The 24,283-nt window shown below is 32.2% G+C and overlaps 1 protein-coding gene across 5 annotated transcripts in view; it reads left to right on the forward strand.

Annotated features, from left to right (window-relative positions):
• The window catches only part of LOC142329723 (uncharacterized), a 187,535-nt gene that overhangs the window by 7,277 nt on the left and 155,975 nt on the right, over positions 1-24,283 (forward strand). For 3 of the 5 annotated variants that reach the window (XM_075374451.1, XM_075374458.1, XM_075374452.1), the window contains exon 2: positions 11,393-11,623. The exons of the other annotated variants lie outside the window; for them this stretch is intronic. In XM_075374451.1, the coding sequence (XP_075230566.1) occupies positions 11,455-11,623 (169 nt within the window). In that variant the 5' untranslated portion in view covers positions 11,393-11,454. The remainder of the gene's footprint in view (positions 1-11,392; positions 11,624-24,283) is intronic. 5 annotated transcript variants of the gene reach the window in all.

Here is a 24,283-nt window from a genome sequence, read left to right on the forward strand (position 1 = left end):
TTGTTTGAAGTGTTTGCATTTATTGTACCAAGAATTATCATAATTTACGACAGTGTGAACTTCTTTTCTTTTGAATTCCTAGTTGTACGAAAAATATTTAATGCATACTTTTTATGTAGTCACTTTAATACGTAGTTTCAATTTCCATTTGAAGCAATTTTATTATGTTTCTGTTGACCTCTAATCTGTATTTGGACTTGCCTTTGTCAGTTTTGATAAAGGCCTGTGCCTCTGGACTAAGTACAATATCCTTTGTCAGTTTTGATAAAGGCCTTTGCCTCTGGACTAAGTACAATATGACAAAGAAATAGGAATTAAACAAGTTATATTGTGGAAGTTCTAACTTATACCCCCTGTGGAAGTTAGAACTTATACTTGTATAAGTTCTAACTTATAGTTTTCAAGAACTGTCAATACAGTTGTATTCGCCAGTTTTAGTTAGTATTATTTTTAGTGTCAGTATTTAGCAGTTACGAATGTAACTGCTCAAACACAACCACAGTTTGTTGGCATTGTTTTATGTCTTGAGCTGAGTACTGTAACTGGCAGAACATAGTTGATAAGCTTGCTGTCGTTAAATGTAGTGCCGAATTTGATTTCTGTATTTAGTAGTCAATTTTATAAGCTACTTACTGTAGTAATAGTAAACAGTAAAAAAAAATCTTGTTGCTGTAATGGTCTGGACTTAAATTTGCAAATTTCTAGTAGTAGATTTTTTTTTTTGTAGACTATATTGCTATAATTAGAGACCCAGATTATATCTTAATAGTTGGATTATTAATATTATCCAGTATTGATATACCAGTATGATTATTGGTATTATCTTTGTGTTGATTTTACAGGAGATCTAGAGATTTAGAATTGTACTGTTATATAGGAGGAATTTATTATATAGAATATTCTAGTGAGATATATATATATATATATATATCTCTATATATATATGTAGGTAATATTTTTATCTTGATTTTAAGATAATCTGGAGGTTAATATAGATATGTTCGAGTTTTGTGTATGTGTATATATATATAAAATAGAGCAGGTGAGAAAGAGTGATAGTGGCTTGAGATCTTATTTTAAATTATGTAAATTTTTTACTTTTGCTTGAATATTCAGTATTTAGCACTCATAATCTTTCTATTTTTAGGATTACAATTTTATTTATGTAGCAAGCAAAATAATACTATGTGCTTTATGTGTATTTTCACCTAAATGTAGTATTAATATATAATTCGTATGCAATATAAATGTGTGACACACACACACTCGCTGAAGGCAAACAAATGCTCGTGCATGTGTGTTTGCCTTCACTCTTTTGTGTGATTCACATTTTTATTAGTGGTTGGTTTTACAATACAAGGTATTACTCAAAGTTTCTGAGAAATTGATTCTAAAAGAATTATTAACTGCTGCTGTCCTTAAAAGAAGGTAACTGGGGCTTATACTCTGATAATTCCAGATTGTTTCTTGAAGTTGAAGTCAAGGAAGTAACTGGTGCTGTTATGTTCATGTTTTGCTAAGCTGCTTGTTTCTCTTCAGTGCAGTGAGCAAATTGCTCTTTCAACCCTGGAAGTCAAATGGCAAGGCATGCAATTTAGGGGAGGGAATTGTCTGTTGCTTAATGTTTAATTGCAACAGCTAGTTATTATTATTCAATATCTTAGCCTATTTGTGTCCCGTATTAATTAGGTATTTAAAAATTTCCATCGGGAGCTTTTTCCTTTAGAGGAGGATGGAGGGTTTCATCATACCAATTTTTTAAAATTTTTTATTGCGTAATAATTGTACAGCTATCATTAAACACTAATCCGGATAGGAAATCCCACGGGCATGTCTTAATGTCTCTTTTCTGTTATTATGCTTTAGAAGCAAACAGCAAGCTTACTGGATTCTGTTCAAAAAGTGAACAAAGTTTGTTGTACTTCATCTGATGTTCATATTCCGATGTGTGTAACATACCATTTGATAGCCTTGTAACTTTGCAAACATCTTGATAATCTGTTGTTTGTGTCACAGATGATCGGTGACACTTTTATAATCATTTCTACTGTCATGCATGGTGATGGTGACTCAAATTTTTGTCTTAGAGAAATTCTTTCCCTCAGGAATAATTAAAATGCTCTGTGTAGTGTGTGACTAAATTCATAGGTAAAAAAGTCTATTTTAGCATTTCATTTTTCATCTAAAATGTCTTGAGTTGTTGGAACAACTTTTGGAAGTTAGAGCAAAGCTTACATCAAATGCTTTGTTCTTTGGCGTAGGTGATTCCAATGGCAGAACTATTGAAACTGTTAAGAAAAGGTTTAATCTTGCTGATACATGTTCTTAGTACACTACTTTTCTGACTGGTTCATAACAAACTATACATTTAGGGATTTGTTGCATTGACATAAGTTTACGGGTCAGTCCATATCAAATCAACCAGTTTAATTTGTAAAGTGTGCTGTCAAAAAAATTTATTTATTTTTTTAAGTTTGTACTAATCCGGAGTTGACCATTAAACAGTTATTGATTAATTTTTCTAGATGTTCAATTTTTTTTTGAGCGTATTTTGTATTACTGTATCAGGGTATTTTTTCTTTTAGAGGTTTGTGTTAGATGCAGTAGCTTCTTGGTTTTTAAAGATATTCAGTTCAAACAAAAACCATGCTAAAGAGCATAAAATGTACAATATTTTCTGTCCAGTATATAGTTAGGCCTACTTTATGTTTTCAAATTAAAAATGTTAAAGATAAAACAAGACGCCTTTAATTTTTTTATGGATAAAATCTATAGTATTCCACTTCCCTAAAAGGTTTCAGGCCTTAAGAGTCCATCCTTTTTTATAATGGGTTTTCAAATATTGTAATTTTTCTAAAATTGGGTATTTTCAATCTGAAATTTCTGATAAGGGCGACACTTAAATAATCAAAAATTTTTCATCAAAAATTCTTTCATTGGATTGTAATAAGTATTTAAAATTTCATCACTGAGACTTTATTAGTTTTTTAGTTACAAATTGTTAAATATAGTGAAAATTTCAGGAAGCGCTATAAGTGCAGATAATACACTGCTTGTAGTAAAAATCTAAATAACACAGTAATATTAAGCAATTTTTTGCTTAATTAAGATTATCAACTTATAGTTGATAATCTGGATCGATACTGGAGTACATGCGTGTGCGCACACACACAGAGTGAGAGAGAGAGAGAGAGAGGAGACATATCTGATGCATAAGTAGTGGTTGGGAGTCTACAACTTCAGACCTGAATGCATTGATTGGTAGCTGTACAGTATCAAGTAGCTGCATTCAGGTCTGGACAAGTAGACTTCCCACCACACAATTAAGGTAGAGTTCTTGCCACCTTAAGGATTCATAGCTGCTTTTATTTTTATTGTGCAGTCGACTGTTGTGGAGTTAACTTGTGAAATATTAATGTTCTGTTTTTCAGGTTGTGACATTTTTTTATTATTACGGGGTTGTCTGTAGGATTATTAACTGGTGAATTGTGTCATAAACCTGATTACCAGCCTTTTTCTAAGGAAATTTATAAATAAGTGATTTGAGGGAGAGTGAACAATTATTATTAGAACTTCTATTATCAAGTGAACTAGAAACTATTTGTAAGTGTCGTAAACTTAAGTGATGCGAGATTTCAATCCGTGTCCGAGGTGGGGGTGGCGCAGGCGCGCAGACTGTTCGGGAGAGCGGCTGTGTCCGAACACAGTCATCTTCGGGACATCTGCCGAGAGGACCCAACTCCGACAGTTGTAAGGAAGCGGCCTCACGCCGTACTGGACGAACCACCGTGATGGTGCGGTGCGGTAGCCGAAAATCGACAAACCAGGCTTAGGGGCCTCCATATCGCATGAGCCATAAACGGAATAGTGCGTCAGACGCGTTTCCGGGGTCGCGAGTGAAAAGTTTTCGCGAGTTATATAGTTTGAAGACGTCAAACACGGTAAGTCGCGCATAAAACAAAAACGCGGTCTAAATTTAAAAAAAAACTTACAGTAAGACAAAATATCCCAGCAATTGCGACTCCTCCGGAAAAGGGGACGCATTGCTCCCTCCTTATAGCTAGTGCCCCGTTGTGGCGTATTCCTGCTAGCCTATTAAAGAGTTAGCACCGAAAGGACTTCAGTGGACGGTCTGAAGGGGAATTACGTCGGGAGGACAGGCTTTATAAGCCTAGCCTTCCGCGGTCGGCCCATGAAATGGGTTCGATAACGCTGGTTTAACAACGGATTGGAATGCAATTAAATCCGTCTTAAATTCACTAAAATAATAATAGACAAAACTTGAAAAATTAGATCCGAGATTAAAAAATAACCTTTTTAAAAACAAGCCCGATTAGAATGATCCAGCAGCAAGGGACTCTGTCCAGGTTCTGCGATAAAGTAGGGAGTAATAGACTCCTGCCAACTTTGCATTCCATTCCATTCCATAAACTTAAGTACCATCATATGTTTAGAAGAAATTGTAGTGATCCTCTTAAGTATTCACAAAAAGCTTATAAGGAGAGGTTTAAGAGAAATATTTCTTAAACATTACAAAAAAGAGCAAAATGTTCCCGTTAATTTAATCTCTGGTAAATAACTTTGTCCTACATGCAATAAAAAAATTTTGGTGTAGTAGTTATTGAAGAAAAGACCAAGTGACATTGACATAGATTACCAACCAGAAACAGACATTGAAAAATCCTTCATTGGCGAAGGTAGTAGTTTAAATATAGTAGATGCAGTTTGCAAATCATTCAATCTGTCCCCACATCCAAAATAATATTTTAAAACTGAATAAAAGAAAACGTCAGAGAGCAGTAAAAACTAAAACAGAAAAAATATGTTTAGCTGTCAAAAGAAAATTGGCTTCTTCTTTCATTGAGAGTGACAGATGAAGAGGAAAAAGATAAAGAAGGTGAAGAAGATTGCTCAAATGAATACAAGAAACTTATTGAACAGAAGAAAAATGCAAATTAGCTGAAAAAGAAGAAAAACTAAAGATCATCAGTCTTTTACCAAGCTCTTAGTCAAAACAAAGGATATGTGAAGAATTTAATGTGACAGCCTGTCAAGTAAGGTTATCATGGAACTTATTGAAAACTCAAGGTGTGTTGCCAGATTTAAAAAAGAATGATGGCAACAAATAAATTGAAAAAAGTTGTGATGTCATTAAGTTTTACGAAGATGATTGATGACAACGGTAGATTGTGCCCTGGAAAAAAGGAATGTGTATTGTTGGGTCATAAAGTTTACAAACAAAAAAGACTAAATATTGTATTTTTTGAGTGAGTTATTTGTTAGTTTTAAACAAAAATACCGCAATCATAACATTTTTTTTGCTCCTTAAGGCCTAAGTGGTGTGTGTTATCTGGATCAGCTGGTACACACAATGTATATAATGTAAGTATCACCAAAATGTTAAAGTTTTGCTTGCGGGGGTAAAAATGAATACAGATTACGAAGACTTAATTGATTTATGGTTTGTGACTCTCAGAGTAATGAGTGTACGCTCAATAATAGTCAGTTTTGTAGAGGAAAAGAACTTTTTTTAAGGGATGAAACTGACAATCTTCCTGATGACGTTACTTTTGTCGAGTGGGTTAGTACTGATCAAGCTGAGCTAATAACTCGGGGTATGCCTAATGATGATTTTTTTTTTGAGGAGTTGAAAAACTGTTAACATTAAAGAAACATTACTGCATTTCAAAAGCACAGTCAAAATACTTGAAAGAACTCAAGGAAAATTTATCAAAAGATGTTTGTATAACACTATGTGTTTTCGCAGAGAACTTCACATTTGTCTTAAAAGATGAAATTCAAAGTTTTCATTGGTCCAATCCACAAGCAACCTTACATCCCTATGTGTTTTAACTACAGAAAAGATGAAGAGAAGATTTACTGCAAGAGTTTGTGTTATAAGTGACAACTTTGAGCACAACACCCTACTGCTCTTGCTTATCAAAAGTATTTTTGATAAGAATGATAAGAAGAATTTAAGTTAAAGAAGTTAAGAAAGTAGCCCAAGAAGTAAAATAATGTATCTTAGCGATGGAGCCAGCAGTCAATATAAAAAAAAAAAAAAACTTCTGCAACATTTGTCACCACAAGACAAATTTGATCTAGTAGTTGAGTGAAACCTTTTTGTTTCCTCACATGGCAAGAACGCTTGTGATTGAATCAGTGGCTTCACAAAAAGGCTAGTTTGCAGCAACCACACAGCAATAAAATTTTAACAGCTGAAGATATGTACAGATTTTATCTTGATAATGTACCAGGCTTAAATTTTATCTATATAACATCCATCAGAAGAAGTTCAATCAAGCAGCATGAAATTACAGAACAGGTTTGATAGTTGCATACGAATACCAAATATAAGGTCATGTCGTAGATTTGTATCTCTAAATCAAACACAGATCAGATGTTATGTGTACTCAGAATAAGAAAAATTTACTGACTGCAGCACTTCAGTACTTCCAGATAGTGTATTTTCATTTGAAAAAATGATACAGTAGTATGCATTTATGACAATAAATAGTGGATCGGTAGAATTGAGGAAACAGCAGAGGAAAACAACGACCTCCTTTTCATCCTTCTTCCATCTACATGCTCCAAGAACCTCTTTCCAAGCTTCTAAAAATGACAGTGTGTGGGTTCCAGTCAGTAAGGTACTATGAAAACTTATGCCAACAGAATTCACAAATGTTGAAACTACAACAGGTTGTAGTTTCAACATAAGTGAAAAATTGTGTTCAAAAATTAACAATTAAAATTAGCTTACATGTTCTTAAGAGCAGCCATGACAAGACAATATATATAACACATTGTATTTTCTTTTGTTAAGATTGTAAAGAGCAGAAGTATAGTAAATAAAAATAATGTGTTATAAAAATAATACTATAAGCAATTTAATATCTGCACTTAATAGAGCGCTTCCTGTAATTTTAGCTATATTTAAAAATTTATAACTAAAAAACCAATGAAGCCTCAGTGTTGAAATTTTAAACAATTATTATAACCCAATGTTTCCGTAAAATTTTGGATTTTTCAATTGTGCCCAGTCTGAGATATTTCAGATTGAAAATACCCAATTTTAGAAAGTCGCTATATTTGAAGATCCATTAAAAAAAAGGTATATAACTCTCAGGTCTGAAACTTTTTAAGAAAGTAGTTTTCCATAAAGACTATCCAGAAAAAAAAATAGAAGGTGAGTCATAGTTTTACCTTTATTATTAGTAAAACATTAACCTTTTTAATTTTAAAAGAAAAGGATTTTGTTTGAAAACATTAACATTTATCAATTTTTTTGTTTATTTACAGTTAAGTAGGCCTAAATATATACTGGACAGAAAATATTGTACATTTTATGTTCTTTATCATGGTCTTTGAACTGAATATCTTTAAAAACCAAGGAGCTACAGCGTTTAACACAAACCTCTGAAAACTGAAATCAATACAAAATGGCCGCTCAAAAAAATACATTAAAAAAAATTAATGAATACTGTTTTCAACTCTCTGAGTACAGTACAAACTTAGGTAAAAAAATAAAAAATAAATAAATTTTGTCAGCAATCAATCATTGGTTGATTTGATTTGGATTGACCCTTACTTATATTCTCAGAAACATTGGTTAACATCCTGTAGCTGAAAATAAATTTATGAAAGTCAGTTTGTACATGTACGTTAGCAGTAGATAATTTTTTTTAAATGTGAGATGAGAGTATACAAAAAGTTTAAGAAATTACTTTTCTTTTTTAAGGAATATCTTGGTGTGCGCACTTGTGTGTTTGTGTGTAACTTTGTAAATTTAACAAAAATATTACTTCTAAATTAAGTATTTTTGAAAAATTCATAGGGCTTACAAAATCTATGCGTGTGTGTGTGTGCGCACACACACACAGAGAGAGAGAGTGAGAGGAAGAGAGAGAGATGTTTTCATAGTAAATGATCATTAGCTTTTATTAAATGTGTTACATTTAGCACTAAGTATATTGTTCTACTATAACAGTTGTTTTGCTTCAGTAACAGTTGGTACTAGCTTTAAATTTTTTAGTCACCATCTGTAGATAATTTTTTAAAGTTGATATACAAGTTTATATGTAATATCAATTACTTTTAATAGTACCCAGTGTATCTTTTTCGTAGAAAAAAAGACCATAATTTCCATTTAAAAATTTTTTTTCTTCTTTATTTTTTCTGTTTAGCCTCTGGAACCGCCATAAGGTATTACTTCAGAGAGTGATATGTATGAATGTAAATGAAGTGTAGTCCTGTACAGTCTCAGGTCGACTGTTCCTGAGATGTGTGGTTAATTGAAACCCAACCACCAAAGAACACTGGTATCTACAATCTAGTATTCAAATTTGCATAAAAGAAATTGTCCACTAGGATTTGAACCTTAGAACTTTTGACACTGAAGTCAGCTGATAAGCGATGAATAGTTAACCACTAGACCAGCTTGGTGGGCTCATATTAAAACCTGGATATTTATTTCCGTTTTACTTCTGAAACATATAACATAATAGAATTAGAATGCTTTAGATATGTCCTTAGTGTGCCTAATTGTAAATTCCAGCAAACCTACAATTTTTAAAATAAAATTTGCTCTTCCTTTTTTGACTTCCTTTGATGACTCTAGTACTTGTGTTTGGTTAAATTTTGTAAAACCGTACCAATTTTTCAAAAATATCTAGTTTTAGAAGTAATATTTTTGTTAAGTTTACAGTTCCATTATTTAATACTTAGTAAAATTTGTTATGAAATTTCTAAGATGGATGATTTTTGTGTTTTTTTTTATACATTATTTTTAAGCTATTAATATTATTATAAAGTGATTTGCTTATTGGTCTAGTACCATAAAAGGTATTCAAAGTGTATTAAATACAGAAGTGTTTGGTTTAAGCAGAAGTAATAGAGTGCAGATAAATTTCAAAGATTATATAATATAGCATCATAAGAAATGCTTGGAACTCGTGAATAATTTTTTTTTAATTCATCTGATTCCAGATATAATTCTTAGCAAGTGTTACCTAACATTTTTTTCATTAGCCTTAAAAAAAAAGACTGTAATTGCCTATGTTCATATTATTGAGAAAATAAATAATTGTGCTGTAAAGTCACAGAAATAATTACAGGAAACTTATAAAGACTTTGCTGTCTTCCATGCTATGGTATCGCAATGTATGTCCTGGTTTTTTCAACATGTGGCCAATCGCTGATATTTTGCCTCCTTGGCTTTGTTCTGGTGTTTTGAAAATATATTAAAAATTTCCTTGGAAAAAAAAATACATGAAAAATAAAAATTTACTTTACTTTTTTAAAAAAATTAATAAAAGAATTAATATTTTCTGTTAGAAAAAGGAATAGCCATATTCATAATTTTTAGTCTTAATATTTATATTGTTACCTAGATTTTGTAATATGATCTGTTTATCATTGTATAGGTGAGCTGAATTAATTTTATTTTGAGGTTTTCTATTTACATTAGGTCAAAACCCTGATTGTAGTTTAACAAACTGTTTTATGTTGATGTGATTGGATCAATAAAGAGTGAATGCTGAATTCATTCTTCAGCATACTGAAGAATGCTGTTAATTATTGAAAAATGTCATAATGTTATTGGACTACCCCAGAAACATTACTTCCCTTAGGAAAAACTGTATCATATTACAGCTGTTTATTTAAACAAATTATCATTTTTAATATATGCAAAATGTTTTCCTGAGACAATATAAGAGTTGATAAAATACATGCTAATTTCAGGTATCTTGGAAAATCTGTTATTTATCTCTTTACAAGCATCACTTTGAACCATCTACTTCAGGTAAATTTCCTGGTGGAATTGGCTCTGGGTTTGTCTGAACCTTGAGGAACTGGCCGTAAAGCGGGTGGCATATTAGGATAGACGATTCTGTTTTTATTCTTCAAATTGAAACCATGAACACCAATAAAACAAAAGTAACAATTATTGGTTTGATTTTGTGGCTCTCATCACACCATTGGAACTCCAAATCTGAATGCTTCTTGTTCACCTATTGACCACCGTCTAAGTCCTTCAACACATGAGTAGCAAATGTAGTGGGGTGCCCAATTTTTGTCTGGATCTCCTATTTTCATTCCAAAATGTATGAGGTACACTTGTCGAACGAAACTTGTTATATTCCGTTTATGCCTTTCCACCATTAATTTATCACAAATGTAACAAAACGAATCTGCAGAATTTTTGCAGCCCCTTCAAGCCATTTTGAACAAATGGAAATGAATTTTGAAGTAAACTGAAAGCTTGCTTTATGGCCTGAAAATATATTTTCCATTGACAAAAATGCGTTTGATCATGTAGGACTGAAAAAACCCCTATTTGCACATGCCTGATGGTTGAAACGCTCCAGTAAGCTGCCGATAAACATGTTATATCATTTAAGTCTTGTCACAACCTGTCAACCAAGCTCATCCACCGTCTTATCTTCAACCCCAACCCCCTCGCCCTCCTTTTCAGACCACTCAGTGTTTAGCCATAAGAATGCCAAAGTAGTATAAGCCAAAAAAGTGAATATATTATATTAATTTATTATAAAAAAAAATTTTTATGTCAGTTTTATAGTATCACATTGTTGAAATTTTTCAACTTTTTACAAGTTTAGAAATTACAATTTTCGAAAAAAATGACATCATGGAAAAAATGAGCGTAAAAAATACATAGGAATCAATTATCAAAAGTTAAAAAACATTCCACAACCCAAATTTTGCAGCCTTGTGTAATAAGTAATATTTACAATACGTTAGTTTCATCATTTAGTGACAACTGACAATAAGACTAGTATACTTTTTAATTTGGTGTTGTAGGAACTCCTTATGAATATGATGGAAATTTGTAATAAAATTTGACTAATAAAACAATGAATTCGGTAGTAATTATATCTCTGCTTTAAATTTATATTAATATTAGTTTACATTGATCTAATGAGATAGTGTGTCTCAGTCAAAATGTCTTGTTACCAAATTTTTGCTCTTGGAAAATCCATTCAGGAACTTCATTTCCATTTTTTCAGTAGGAATGAGTCCACTAAAGAAGTTACAAAATTTCAGAACTGGTGATGTGGTGAAATCTGTCATTGTTAGATTCTGTGTTTTTGACAACCATTCTTAGATGTAAAGAAAGTTTATAGATGTCCATTGCTGTTAGTGTTAGAGTTGGATTTTCAAAGTTAAAACTTAAGTATTTCTATTTGTAAGCATAACGTCTCATCATCAGTTTTTCTCCTCTTCATAGGTTTTTAAAGTTTATTAAGCTTGTTTTTTAAACAGCAAGCATTAGCTAAACCATGGGTTTAAACATAGATTTTTCTTAAGGTATTGTCAAATAATTCAGGAAAAAGTTGCTTAATTTTGAACTTTTTTTTGTTTTTTTCCTTAGCTTATCGGTGAACTGGGAAGATAGACGTTTCATTGGTATGTATTGTTCTTCGGAACAATATAATGTCTTCCATACATTATAAATTCAAGTCGGCATTGACGTATGATACAATTACATTTGATGGACTACATATATCTGTAAAAGATCTGAAAAAGGCCATTCTTCAGCAGAAACAAATCGGCAAAACTACTGATTTTGATTTGCAGATCACAAATGCTCAAACTAATGAAGGTATGATTATTGGTTAAACACCACAGTTTGGTACTCATTTCTGTTGTGCTATTATTGTTGTTATTTACTGTTAAAAAAAAAAAATAATAGGGAGGTTATGTGGTTGGTTCTTATTTAAAATAGGCCTAAGTGGTGTTAAGCCATTGTGATAGGTTTTCTTTTTACTAATCAAATGTCTGCTTGATAATCATGACTCACTCTTTGTTTAATTTATTAATTCTATTAGAAATAAATATTGGTAATCTGTATGTATGAAATGGTATTTCATTATGGATAGTAATTGATGTTTTTATAATGTATAATTAAAATGATGGTGAATCTTACTCAGTTGGCCCAATTTTTAATTGATACCCAATAGAAATTTGTTAATTGGACGTATGTTTGTTGAGAGTGACTGAGTTAATAAACAAAGTAAGCCATATTATTGCTTTATTGAATGAATTAAACCACTAATTTAAAGAATATTAAAGTTGTATATTTTAATTTATAATTATCAAATCTGTGATTTGAAAGAACTTGTCTTCAAAGCATTCAAATATTTTACCATATCTTAGTTAATTTTTAAATATAAATCTTCACATTAAACTGCATTTTTCATTTGGCATTGTCAGCTTTTTTCTGGCTAATGTGAACTGCTGTCTGATGAAGGTGTAAATTCACATAATCGCATTCTGATAATTTATGAATTCATTTTTAAAAGTTCATTTTGAGGGGACAGTAAGTTCTAATTTGACAATTTATTTTTGAAAATTGAGATGTAATTAAAAATCCTAAAAGTGCTTTCACAGTGAGTTCTTTTTAGTTTCTGATTTGATGGTTAAAAATTAAAATATATAATTTTAATATTATTCATTTATCCTTGGAACTCATCTCACATTACTATGGTAAATTTAAGTTGGAAATTCAAAATTGGTGTGATATTTATCTCTAGTGAAAAGTCGTATAATGGTAATTATTAAATTATGTAATTCCAAATTATATATTTACATTTTGTTTGGCTTACAAAAACACAGTTCTATCATTTAAATTAATTACCATTTTAAAGTATGATTGTAATTTTTAACATTTAATGTCAAATGTTACTCAACATTTAATGTCAAATGTTACTCAACATTTAATGTCAAATGTTACTCAACATAACGACTATATGAATTTATGTTTAGGTATTGTAAATATTTTTTCTTCATAGCATGGTGTATTGCATGGTTCTTTTGTATGATTTTGCTTTTTTGGTTAGTGTTTTTTGCACGGTTAATTAATTTCAGTGTTATTTTTATCGTAAAAGTTTTAATGCTATGTTTCGTAGTTCATAATCTTTATTAAAATGGGATCAAAATGTTTTTCTTGTTGCAGTAATACTGTGATCTGTATGGGCCTTGTATATTTTATAACTTTTTTTTGCCTGTGTATGTTGGTAGACAACTGATAAACTTCTCATTTCTTAATTATTAAATGGTAATTAGTGAAGAAGATTCAATAACTGCAATAACTTTGTGTACTGGGTACTGTAATGGCTAATGCCCATTTATGGTTTTATATTTAAACAGAATTATATGAAATATGCATTTTATGTAATTTTTGTTATGTTGACTGGATTTTCTACAAGTATATTGGAAGACTGTGAAGTCTGCACAGCATGGTTGATTGGCTTCAAAGTCTGTAACAGCTATAAACAATATGGACGCTATGTAAATGTTTCTTTCAAACTTCTACAGTGTCATCACCAGCATTGTTCGTTCGCAGCTGGCCTTCCAAACATATTTTTTAGAACTTTGTGGGAAAGACTCCCTGACATTTTTTTAACATATCTTCACACATCCTGGATCATCACATACACTTCCCTACACAGTATGTCTGAAAAGTTCCCGAACTAAATTAAATAAAAATACAGATTTAAAGATAAATGAATTTACTCACATCAGCCCTTTACATAGAACCCTTCTCTAGTTACACACTCTTTGCAGTGCTGGTAGAGCCCATCAGATGCTATGGAAAAATCACTTTGTTGAGATCACCTTCATCTTTTTGCTGCAAACCCTTTGGATGGCCGGAATGTCGTCGAAAAAGCAGCCTTTCATTTTCAACTTAAGTTTCAGGAACAGAAATTAGTCTGTTGGAGCCAAGTCAGGTGAATAGGGTGGGTGGGATAAGACAGTGATTTAATTTGTGGATTAATAATGTGTTAAAACTTGCCATGTGTGCCGGCACACTGTCGTGCAAGAGAGTCCAACTGCCTGGATTCCGCTACTTGGACCAGATTCAATGAATGCAACGCATTAGGCATTTCATTACTTCCAAATAGAATTTAGAATTCATGGTTTTACCAGTTGGGACAAATTCATGATTAATTAGGCCCTTTTGAGTTGAAGAATTCAATCAACATTGTTTTCACTTTTGATTTTTTCTGCCCGACTTTCACCAGACTTTGTGCTCCAGGACTTAACAAAGCAGTGGATTGATGCTTTGTTTGTGGATCTAACATGAAGCACCAACTTTCATCCCCAGTTACAGTTATTTGCAAAAAATTCGGGTCATTATTGGCAGTTTCAATGAAGTCTTTGAGTGCAAGAAAGACTCGCTTGTTTTTGTTCTTCGGTCAAGAATTGTAGAACAAAACGAGAACACAACTTTCGGTGGTTCATTTTTTCTATTAGAATTGCATGTACTGTGTCGTTACCGATGTTTTCCTCTTCTGCTTTGGCCCGAAGGGTAAGATGGGGTTGTTCGAACAGGAGCGTGTGAACTTTCACAACGTTTATGTTGTGAACAACTGTTGACGGCCTCCCGCTTTGTTTGTAGTCATCCAACAACTCTATACCGTCTTTAAACTGCTTCCACCATGTGTATGTTGTATGGGATGCGGCTTCATCACTGAATGCTTGCTGTATAATAGAATAAGTTTCAATAAAAAATTTTTGCAGTCACACAAATTTTTATCGTGCTTCTCTGTTCCATGTCGTGAGCTCACACAAGGTCACATGAACACAACATATGTGGCCAAATATAATTCAAGACTGAAGTAACGAAACATGATTAAATTTTCTACACACACTTGTCAAACATCGTACTACATAGTTCCTTGATTTTCTAAGAGATGGTGCTTCTTGTATTGACTACAGAAATTAGGGTTGGGAACTTTTCAGACCTACTGTGTATATATAGAATCTAGTCGTTTCACACTGATAATACCATTGATGAATGTTATCATCACTTGGATGATCACAAATAAATTTTCATGGAATGCAAGTTAAACTGTAACTACAGATTCACATTTAGCAAACTGAAAATCACAGAAGGCTTTCATTTCAGAAGTCTTTCTTTGCTAGTGGTGCTTTCAATTGGAACAATAGTATGGCTTTCAATTAATCTATGGCCATTTGGGCAATTAAATATGCCCTTTTTGCTGTTTGATTCTGACCGAAAATCAACACTTTAGAAAAAAACACTTAAATCTTTATACAACCTAAAATCAACACTTTGTAAAAGTGTGTGCACGCGCGCCTGCCTCTTGGAGTAAAGTGTTTCTTGCATTCTGCTTTATTTATTTGTGTTTACATTTACACTGATGTACAAAAAATGTAAATACTGTAGAATACAGATGTTTTTGCTGTTCTTCCAAAATTTATTGTTCAGTAACCAAAACTAATAAATTTATTTTACTATTTTGTTTAAAAAGCTTGTTATTTCTTTTTTAATTTTACATATTCATTTTTCCAATCTGTTGAAGTATTCATTAGGGATACAATTCATTAACTGATGTTTTTGAAAAAATATTTTGAAATTTGAACACTCAATGATTTCAGACTATAAATAAAATAAAATAAACATTGTTGTCATAAACAAAAGAGTAAATATTTGAAATGAGAAATTAATAAGAAAGTATTTTCAAGTATTTGGTAAATTTTTTGAATCAAATTAAGAAAACAAAACTTAAGCAGTAATACAATAAGTAACAGAAAATTAAAGAAACTGACGTAGTAAATACAACATTGTAGTTGTAGTTATGAGAAGAAAAATAACATAATCTATCATAATACAAATTTGTTTATTAACCTGAAGCTTGCTTAATTTTGTACATAATTTAATTAGGATTTTCTTCTTCGCTGAAATTGGTATTAAAATCATATTTACTCGTTAAACATTACAGTTCAGCAAAACTATCATCTAACAACTTTCAATTCACCATTTAAAATTATAAAAAACATATACTTAGTAGAGTAGCTGAGTAAACATCAAATGTAGCAAATTGAGTTCAGTTGTTGCAGTCTATGAGGGTTATTTTTTTTCAAGGTCCGATCGATCACTAAATTAAAACCACAGTGAAAATAAAAAATTTTTTATTTGTAACAAGTACTTACATAGTTATGCTATTTCTCTACATAGTCGCCACTCCGATTTAGACATTTGTCGTAGCGTGGTACCAACTTTCCAACACCCTCGTCATAGAACGGAGCCGTCTGTGTTTTCAGCCATGTTTCAACGCTGGTCTGCAGCTTGATGTCTGTGTCTAAATGTTGTCCTCCTAGCCAGTGTTTCATGTGAGCAAAGAGGTGAAAATCAGATGGAGCCAAGTCCGGACTGTGTGGTAGAAACGTTAGGGAGGCGCCCATTCTCATTGTTTTGTGATGGTCGGACAGCATCTTTGGAACCAATCTCGCTCACAGTTTGCGTACTGAAGTCTCACTCACAATGGTGTAGAGAGCTGACCTTGAAATTTCAGGAAACGAATCTCTCAATACAGAAATTGTGAACCGATGATTTTCTCGAATGGCCTCTCCACTCGCTCAACGAGATCATCAGTTGACACTTGCCTGCATCGCATGTTCCCTGACCGCCTGCATCATGAACATCTGTACGTCCTGCTTTAAAGTTCCTGCACCATTGTCGCACTTTGCTGTCATTCATTGAAGTTTCACCGTACACATTACTTATTCGTCGATGAATTTCAGTTGCATTACACCCCTCAGCCTGAAGAAATCCATGGCTGAGATTTTCCATGGCTTGTTGCAAAAAAGTTCCATTCAGCTGAGATTCCAAAGTCGCTTTGATGTTTACAAAGATTCAGGAAATTTTTGAAATTTTTATACTGCGCTGCAGACCCATCACTGAAAGTAAATGTGTGTGATTTTTTCAAGGCGACACTTTAGATCTTCTATTAACTTCACTAAAAAAGCACGTACACCAATTGTGTTGTGCTGTAGGCTGTTGCTTACAACATGGTAGCTGATGTTGTTTCTGAAGTTGATGTGATGTCCCAAGTTGTTTCTGAAGTACACAACAAATGGGTGTAAAGTTGCTTGGCTGTTATCCCAGTGACAACCTTGAGCTGCATCTTGGACAATGATTGAATAATTAATTTTCTGCAAAGTTCATTAATATGATCAGTTCTGTTGGATTGAGGCTTTCCTTTTTGTACTTTTGGTGCTTTCTTTGATGTTTAGCAATACGTTGATGAGTGGAAAGCTTATCAATTTTTTGAAATCAATCTTCAATAAAATCTTCTGTGTCATCTGCTTGGTTTCTGATGAGTCTCTATCATGTGCACCCACTGTTTGAACTTAGTAGTAGCTTCTGGATCACTGGCTTCAAAACTGCTTTCTAAAATTTGTTGCAGAGGTTTTCCAGAATAAATTTCACAGCGATGAAGCATGCAGTTTTTGGATTCCAAATCACACACTGTTTTAACAATCTTGTAATCTTCTTTGGTTGGACTGCTTGCAAGCATCAATTTTACATTTTGGTGTGCAGTGCAAACACAGACTGAATGGGTTGTTGCAGCACCTACAGTGATGCACCATTTTGGTTTCAATTCACAGAATTTGGAAATTCCAGTTTCAGACCCATGCTGAAGTTGATATGCAGCAAATATTTCTTTCAAGTTATTCAGAAGTAATTATTTTTGCATCAGAACTTTGTTTCCATCTATTCTAATTGATACACAATCTTTTTTACGTGGGCAAATTTGCTAATTTCTTCATTTTGGAAAAAAACTGTTTCTTTTACAGCATCTGGAATCTTCTTGCCACATTTGTTTTTTGCAGTACTAGTACACCATTTTCTGCCTTTAAGTTAGCTGTCTTACCATCCTTTCTGAAACATGAAATTCTTGCATTACCTCTTTTATAGTCCAGTTCTGGTGGTATTAATGTCAAAATCTGCAATTTTTCAGGCTGCTTTTGATAATTGGAACCTTCCCATTTAATTCTTTAATCAGCTGGTTTTAATCTAAGCATTCAGGACATGCCTTGTTGGTTGTTCTAGGTGTTTGAAAATCATTTCCGTCAAAGCCTCCAGCAGCAGGAATGTTATGCAAAATTGCCTCTTGAGTTTCACTTATTTTTCATTTTGCATAACCTTTAGCATTCCTTGTTGATACTCTCTGAAATTTTAGAGGGGAGACCCCCCAATAAAAGTTAGACTTATATTGAGTGTTTCTGCTGGATATGCTAACTTTGGTTCATCTAACTGGGATGAAGTTGACTGAGGCTGTACTACTTTCTTTGCTGCAAATTGTTTTCAACATGTTGGACAAATCTTCTGACCAAGTTTGACATAGCTCTTTGTCACAGCTTTCAATTGATCTGCTGTTTCCACATTAATAACCCATTAGCCCTTTTTCACAGAAATGTTCTTTACACCAAAAGGATTACAACATGATTATTGTAAAAATTCATACTTATCCAAAAGTATTGCTTTGTGATGAAAGCATATTTGGGCATTTTCAGCAAGACATAATTCACTTCTTTGGTTAAGTAATTCTTGTTCTACTGAAAATTCTTTGATGCCTTGTTTAGGTGTAATGTTTTCAGATGACATGCAGAATTATCTGCAAAACCAATGGTACATGACATTGAGACGTTACCTTCGATATCCATAAAACCAAAATTCAATTTTAACTTCCAATTGCCTTTGCTTTTAATATGTGATGTGTAAAAGTGCTGAGTATTTCCATCTGAAACTGTTGAGGGAAATTTTGGAACAGGACAGAAGAAACTTAAATGACCAGATAAACATTTCTAAAAAGTCAGACAGCTTAAAAAAATGTTTATTTACAGAATCCAAAATTTATTATATCCAAAATGTTTAACAGGGTCACTAAGTTTCAACATGACAGGTACCTTAGATCATGACCAATGACAAAACAAACTTGACGATTCTTTCATTTAAGTCACGATGTCAAAAAAGTAGTTTTCACAAAAATATGGCTAGTGCCCCAACCATACTACTTAAGAAGCTTTAACTTTGCAAGGCTTTATGCAAGACCCATATGTACATTCGTTTTTTGTTTAACCTCTGGGTCCACAGTTAAGTATTGCTTCAGAGGATGATTTGTAGCATTTGTGAAAATGCCATGCCTGACTAGGATTTGAACTTGGGACCTTGGGTGAAAGGCCGAGATGCTACCGCTTGCACCACAGAGGTCGGCCCATATGTACATCCTGTAAAAATTTAATCAAAATTGGAGAGGGTCGAGAGGGATCCTTAGTCCACTTTACATGTAATGACTATAGAGAATTTATGAAACTCTGACAGAATTTATATAAATAAAGTAATACAAAGCAAATATTAGTTTGAAAAAAATTGATTTTAATTAAAGGCTAACTGTAGGAGAAATTTTATGATCCTAAATAACAATCTATTTGAAAAAATCAAAATTATTAGTATTCAAGGTAGTAAAAATTTAATTGATGTATTTGAAAATAATGTTAAAAAGTAAAACAGACTAAACTTCATTTTTAGCTCGTAATGACCTAAAAAATTCCGTCATTATCCATCTACTTTTTAACTATTGGTTTTTATCATGGTTTGTATTGTTCATCTTCACATTATTTTTTAAGGCTATCAGTATTTAAATTTCAAGTAACATTTCATTTCATGTATTAAGTTTGAGTTAAAAAATCTTATTTTTCATTTGATCCTATAAGCAATAATTTAATGGAATGAGGTCTTTTCAATAACTGGTTGCTTTGATGGCTGTTGTAAACAGATTTGACTGATGTAAATTTCTATAACGTTTCATTAATTGGGAATTAATTAACAAAGTTATCTTAAGCCAAACTTAACTTGCTTTTTTATATTTTATATGATATTTTCTAAAAAAAAAATGTTAGAAATTCCTTGGATATATTTTTCATTGAATTGCCATTCCTTATTGTCATTTTGGCTAGTATTGTGATTTTTATAGTTGTGTTGCTCTTTAAATGGATTAAATTTCTTCCAGTGGTTTTGTTAATCCACATTTACTAAAACTATTCAAAATCTTAGTTTTAGTTACCGTGTAAGCTTTCTGAACAATTTTGAAACAATAAATATGTCATTTGGGTCTGTTGCACTATTTTTAATAATTTTCTTACATGTATGTCTGTTTAAAATTTGTTTATAAATTTACAGATTGTAGTTTAGGAATTTCTGTTTTAAGCTGAAGGCATCCACCACAGTGTGAGCTAATAACTCATGATAAATTATTTTGTATGTATAAGAGAATTTTCTATTAAATATGCAGTTTTCTCCCTATTTTAGAACGAAAAAAATGAAAAATAACCATCTTCCAAAAATGCCTGAAGTAACCCATGCTTTTCTTTATCCTGTAGATATAATATGAATGAAATGTCTTGGTTTTTTGGCATGTTCTGATTAAGAGAGATTGTTATTTTTCTATTCTTGACACGATTGCTCCCAAAAGAATAAGTTCTCATTCTTTAGTTTACTTGCCACTATGATGTATATACCTTACTTGCAAGTTTTGTCCAGTGTACAGTTGTTATATTATCCAGTTAAGCTGTTACAACCATTGGGATGTGAGCTGTTATTAATGTTTATTCATTTATCACACACTTTCATTTTTAAACGTTGTTTAATACTTTGTCTATACTTTTTAATCAAGAAGATAGGGAAGAGAGTAGAGTATTTCAAAACACATAGCGATAGAATCATTGTAATAAGGATAAAATCAAAACCTAAACCGACAACGATTGTTAACGTCTAAATGCCTACAAGCGCCCATGATGATGATGAGGTAGAGTGTGTATACGAAGAGATTGATGAAGTAATTAAACACGTAAAAGGAGATGAAAATTTAATAATAGTTGGAGATTGGAATGCAAGCATTGGAAAAGGCAAGGAAGGAAATATAGTGGGTGAATACGGGCTGGGCAAAAGGAATGAAAGAGGGGACCGACTTATAGAGTTTTGCACGAAGTGTAATTTAGTAATTGCCAACACCCAATTTAAAAATCATAATAGAAGAATATACACTTGGAAAAAGCCAGGCGATACTGCAAGGTATCAGATAGATTATATCATGGTTAAGCAAAGATTTAGAAATCAACTCATTGACTGCAAAACTTACCCTGGAGCAGACATTGATAGCGACCATAATTTGGTGATAATGAAATGTAGATTGGGGTTTAAAAACCTGAAGAAAAGGTGTCAGATGAATCGGTGGAATTTAGAGAAGCTTGAGGAAGAGGAGGTAAAGAAGATTTTTGAGGAGGACATCGCAAGAGGTCTGAGTAAAAAAGATAAGGTAGAAAATGTAGAAGAAGAATGGGAGAATGTTAAAAAGGAAATTCTTAAATCAGCAGAAGCAAACTTAGGCGGAATAAAGAGAACTGGTAGAAAACCTTGGGTTTCAGACGATATATTGCAACGGATGGATGAACGTAGAAAATATAAGAATGCTAGTGATGAAGAAAGTAAAAGGAACTATCGGCAATTAAGAAATGCTATAAACAGGAAGTGCAAACTGGCGAAAGAAGAGAGGATTAAAGAAAAGTGTTCAGAAGTGGAAAGAGAAATGAACATTGGTAAAATAGACGGAGCATACAGGAAAGTTAAGGAAAATTTTGGGGTACATAAATTAAAATCTAATAATGTGTTAAACAAAGATGGTTCACCAATATATAATACGAAAGTTAAAGTCGATAGATGGGTGGAATATATTGAAGAGTTATATGGAGGAAATGAATTAGAAAATGGTGTTATAGAGGAAGAAGAGGAAGTTGAGGAGGATGAAATGGGAGAAACAATACTGAGATTTGAATTTAAGAGAGCATTAAAAGATTTAAATGGCAGAAAGGCCCTGGAATAGACGGAATACCTGTAGAATTACTGCGCAGTGCAGGTGAGGAAGCGATTGATAGATTATACAAACTGGTGTGTAATATTTATGAAAAAGGGGAATTTCCGTCAGACTTCAAAAAAAATGTTATAGTTATGATACCAAAGAAAGCAGGGGCAGATAAATGTGAAGAATACAGAACAATTTGTTTAACTAGTCATGCATCAAAAATCTTAACTAGAATTCTATACAGAATATGTTTTTGAAAGTGTATGTTTGGAGTGTCGCTTTATATGGAAGTGAAACTTGGACAATCAGAGTATCAGAGAAGAAAAGATTAGAAGCTTTTGAAATGCGGTGCTATAGGAGAATGTTAAAAATCAGATGGGTGGATAAAGTGACAAATGAAGAGGTATTGCGGCAAATAGATGAAGAAAGAAGCATTTGGAAAAACATAGTTAAAAGAAGAGACAGACTTATAGGCCACATACTAAGGCATCCTGGAATAGTCGCTTTGATATTGGAAGGACAGGTAGAAGGAAAAAATTGTTTAGGCAGGCCACGTTTGGAATATGTAAAACAAATTGTTAGGGATGTAGGATGTAGAGGGTATACTGAAATGAAACGACTAGCACTAGATAGGGAATCTTGGAGAGCTGCATCAAACCAGTCAAATGACTGAAGACAAAAAAAAAAACTTTTTAATCTTACTAGCTCTAAAATCAGTGCAGCTCTCTTGCAAAATATGTTGTTTAGTATTTTCACCAAAAGTTTTTCCACCGGCAAGTAAATAATGATCGTGAATGTTGTTGATTGTTCTTTTAACAACCATATTCATTGTCACTAGGTATTTTTTCACTTTATCTTCTTACATTGTTTCTTATTTATCATTGTTAGGATGTTTAACTCTTTTTAATTACGTATAATGGGAGTATATGAATTTTTTTATGTGGGATTTGGGTTTTTCTTTTATAATTTGTTTTTTCTTTCATTAATTTCTTTAATGAATCATTACCATCTAAAGATCATACAATTTTTTTTCAATTTTAATTCAGATGTGAAAAGACATTTTATTGCATTATTTTAGTTATTCTACAATCATGAATTGCACAATAGTTTTATTCCATATCAGTATATTTTTGTGTGTAAAATTCAGTAATCTTTATTTGTATAAAAACTTTTATATAAAAACAATCCACTACCTGAGTAGTTTTTTTGGTTGTTGGTGTGTTTTATTAAAGCTCATAGGTTTATATACTTTTTATATTTTTTTGTAAATGAGCAGTAGTAATTTTTATATTAAATTTTTTAATTTATGTTTAAACAGTTTTTTAACTGGATTGAAAATTTATAAAAATAATTATTTAATAATATTGTTTAAATATTATTGTTAAACAGCTCTTAACTTAAAGAAAAAAATATGTATTAATAACATTAAAGTACCGTATTTGTTCGAGTACCACCCACACTTTTTTTCTTGGAATTGGAGAGAAAAAATAAGGGTGCGAGGCTTACTTGAAACATAGCCTTTAGCCAGGATAATCTATATAAAGTAAACGTTTTCTTAGAAGTACCTAAATTCAATCACATAAATATAGTTACATTAGGCTTTCGTGGATGCCGCTTATACAGAATGCATCCTTAATTATTAACATCCTGTTCATATTATCGATACGAATAAAGTTACGGTATTTTTATAAAACTGATTCATTCTGTATAGGTTGCATCCAGTTCTAATGACACTACAGTTACAGTATCAGTTACCCATTGTCGTCTTGTCTATTCGCTATAGTCAGTGTACTGTTTGTATATGTGGATGGTTATGTGCATTTTATGGTGATTTATTTTAATTACAGCATTAAAATGAGTACAAAAGGACAGCATCTACGATCTTTTACAGTAAATGAAAAACTGCGCGTTATAGAAGAGGCTGAAAAAATTGGAAATCGTGCAGCAGGAAGAAAATTTAACATAGATGAAAGCTGGATTTGAGATTGGCGTAAGAAGAAACAACTTCTGGTGAAAAGCACTGGTAATAAAAGCGAATTTTGAGGCTTAAAACCAAAATACACAAAAAAAAAAAAATTGTATGACTGTTATGGAAAAAAGGAAATGCAGTTATGCTGTCATGACAGAAATGTGTCAATCATATGCTCGTGAAATCACTAAATCATTGAATAAAGTTTCAAAGCAAGCTGTGGCTGGATAACACGATGCATGGCACGAAATGATTTGTCAATAAGATGAAAGACGACCATTTCTCAACGACTTCCAGACACTTATGAACAAAAAATATTACATTTTCATAAATACATAATAAATCTTAGAAAAGATAAAGGCCTTCTCAAATAGGAAATGCTGATCAAATCCTCGTGCATTTTTAAATGCCATTTGAAAAAACTGTAAACAAAAAAGGTGAAAAATGTGTTATGATTCGCACTGGTGGTAATGAAAAACAAAGGTGTAGTGTTATGCTTTACATTACTTCTGATGGATCAAAATTACCTCCGTACATTGTTTTTAAAAGAAAAACTTTTCCTACTGTACAGGAAGAAGCTTTACAGAACTCTTCCTACTGTGCTCTATCAGAGCACAGGAAT

This window comes from Lycorma delicatula, chromosome 9, assembly GCF_047948215.1.
Source record: "Lycorma delicatula isolate Av1 chromosome 9, ASM4794821v1, whole genome shotgun sequence".
NCBI lineage: Eukaryota > Metazoa > Arthropoda > Insecta > Hemiptera > Fulgoridae > Lycorma > Lycorma delicatula.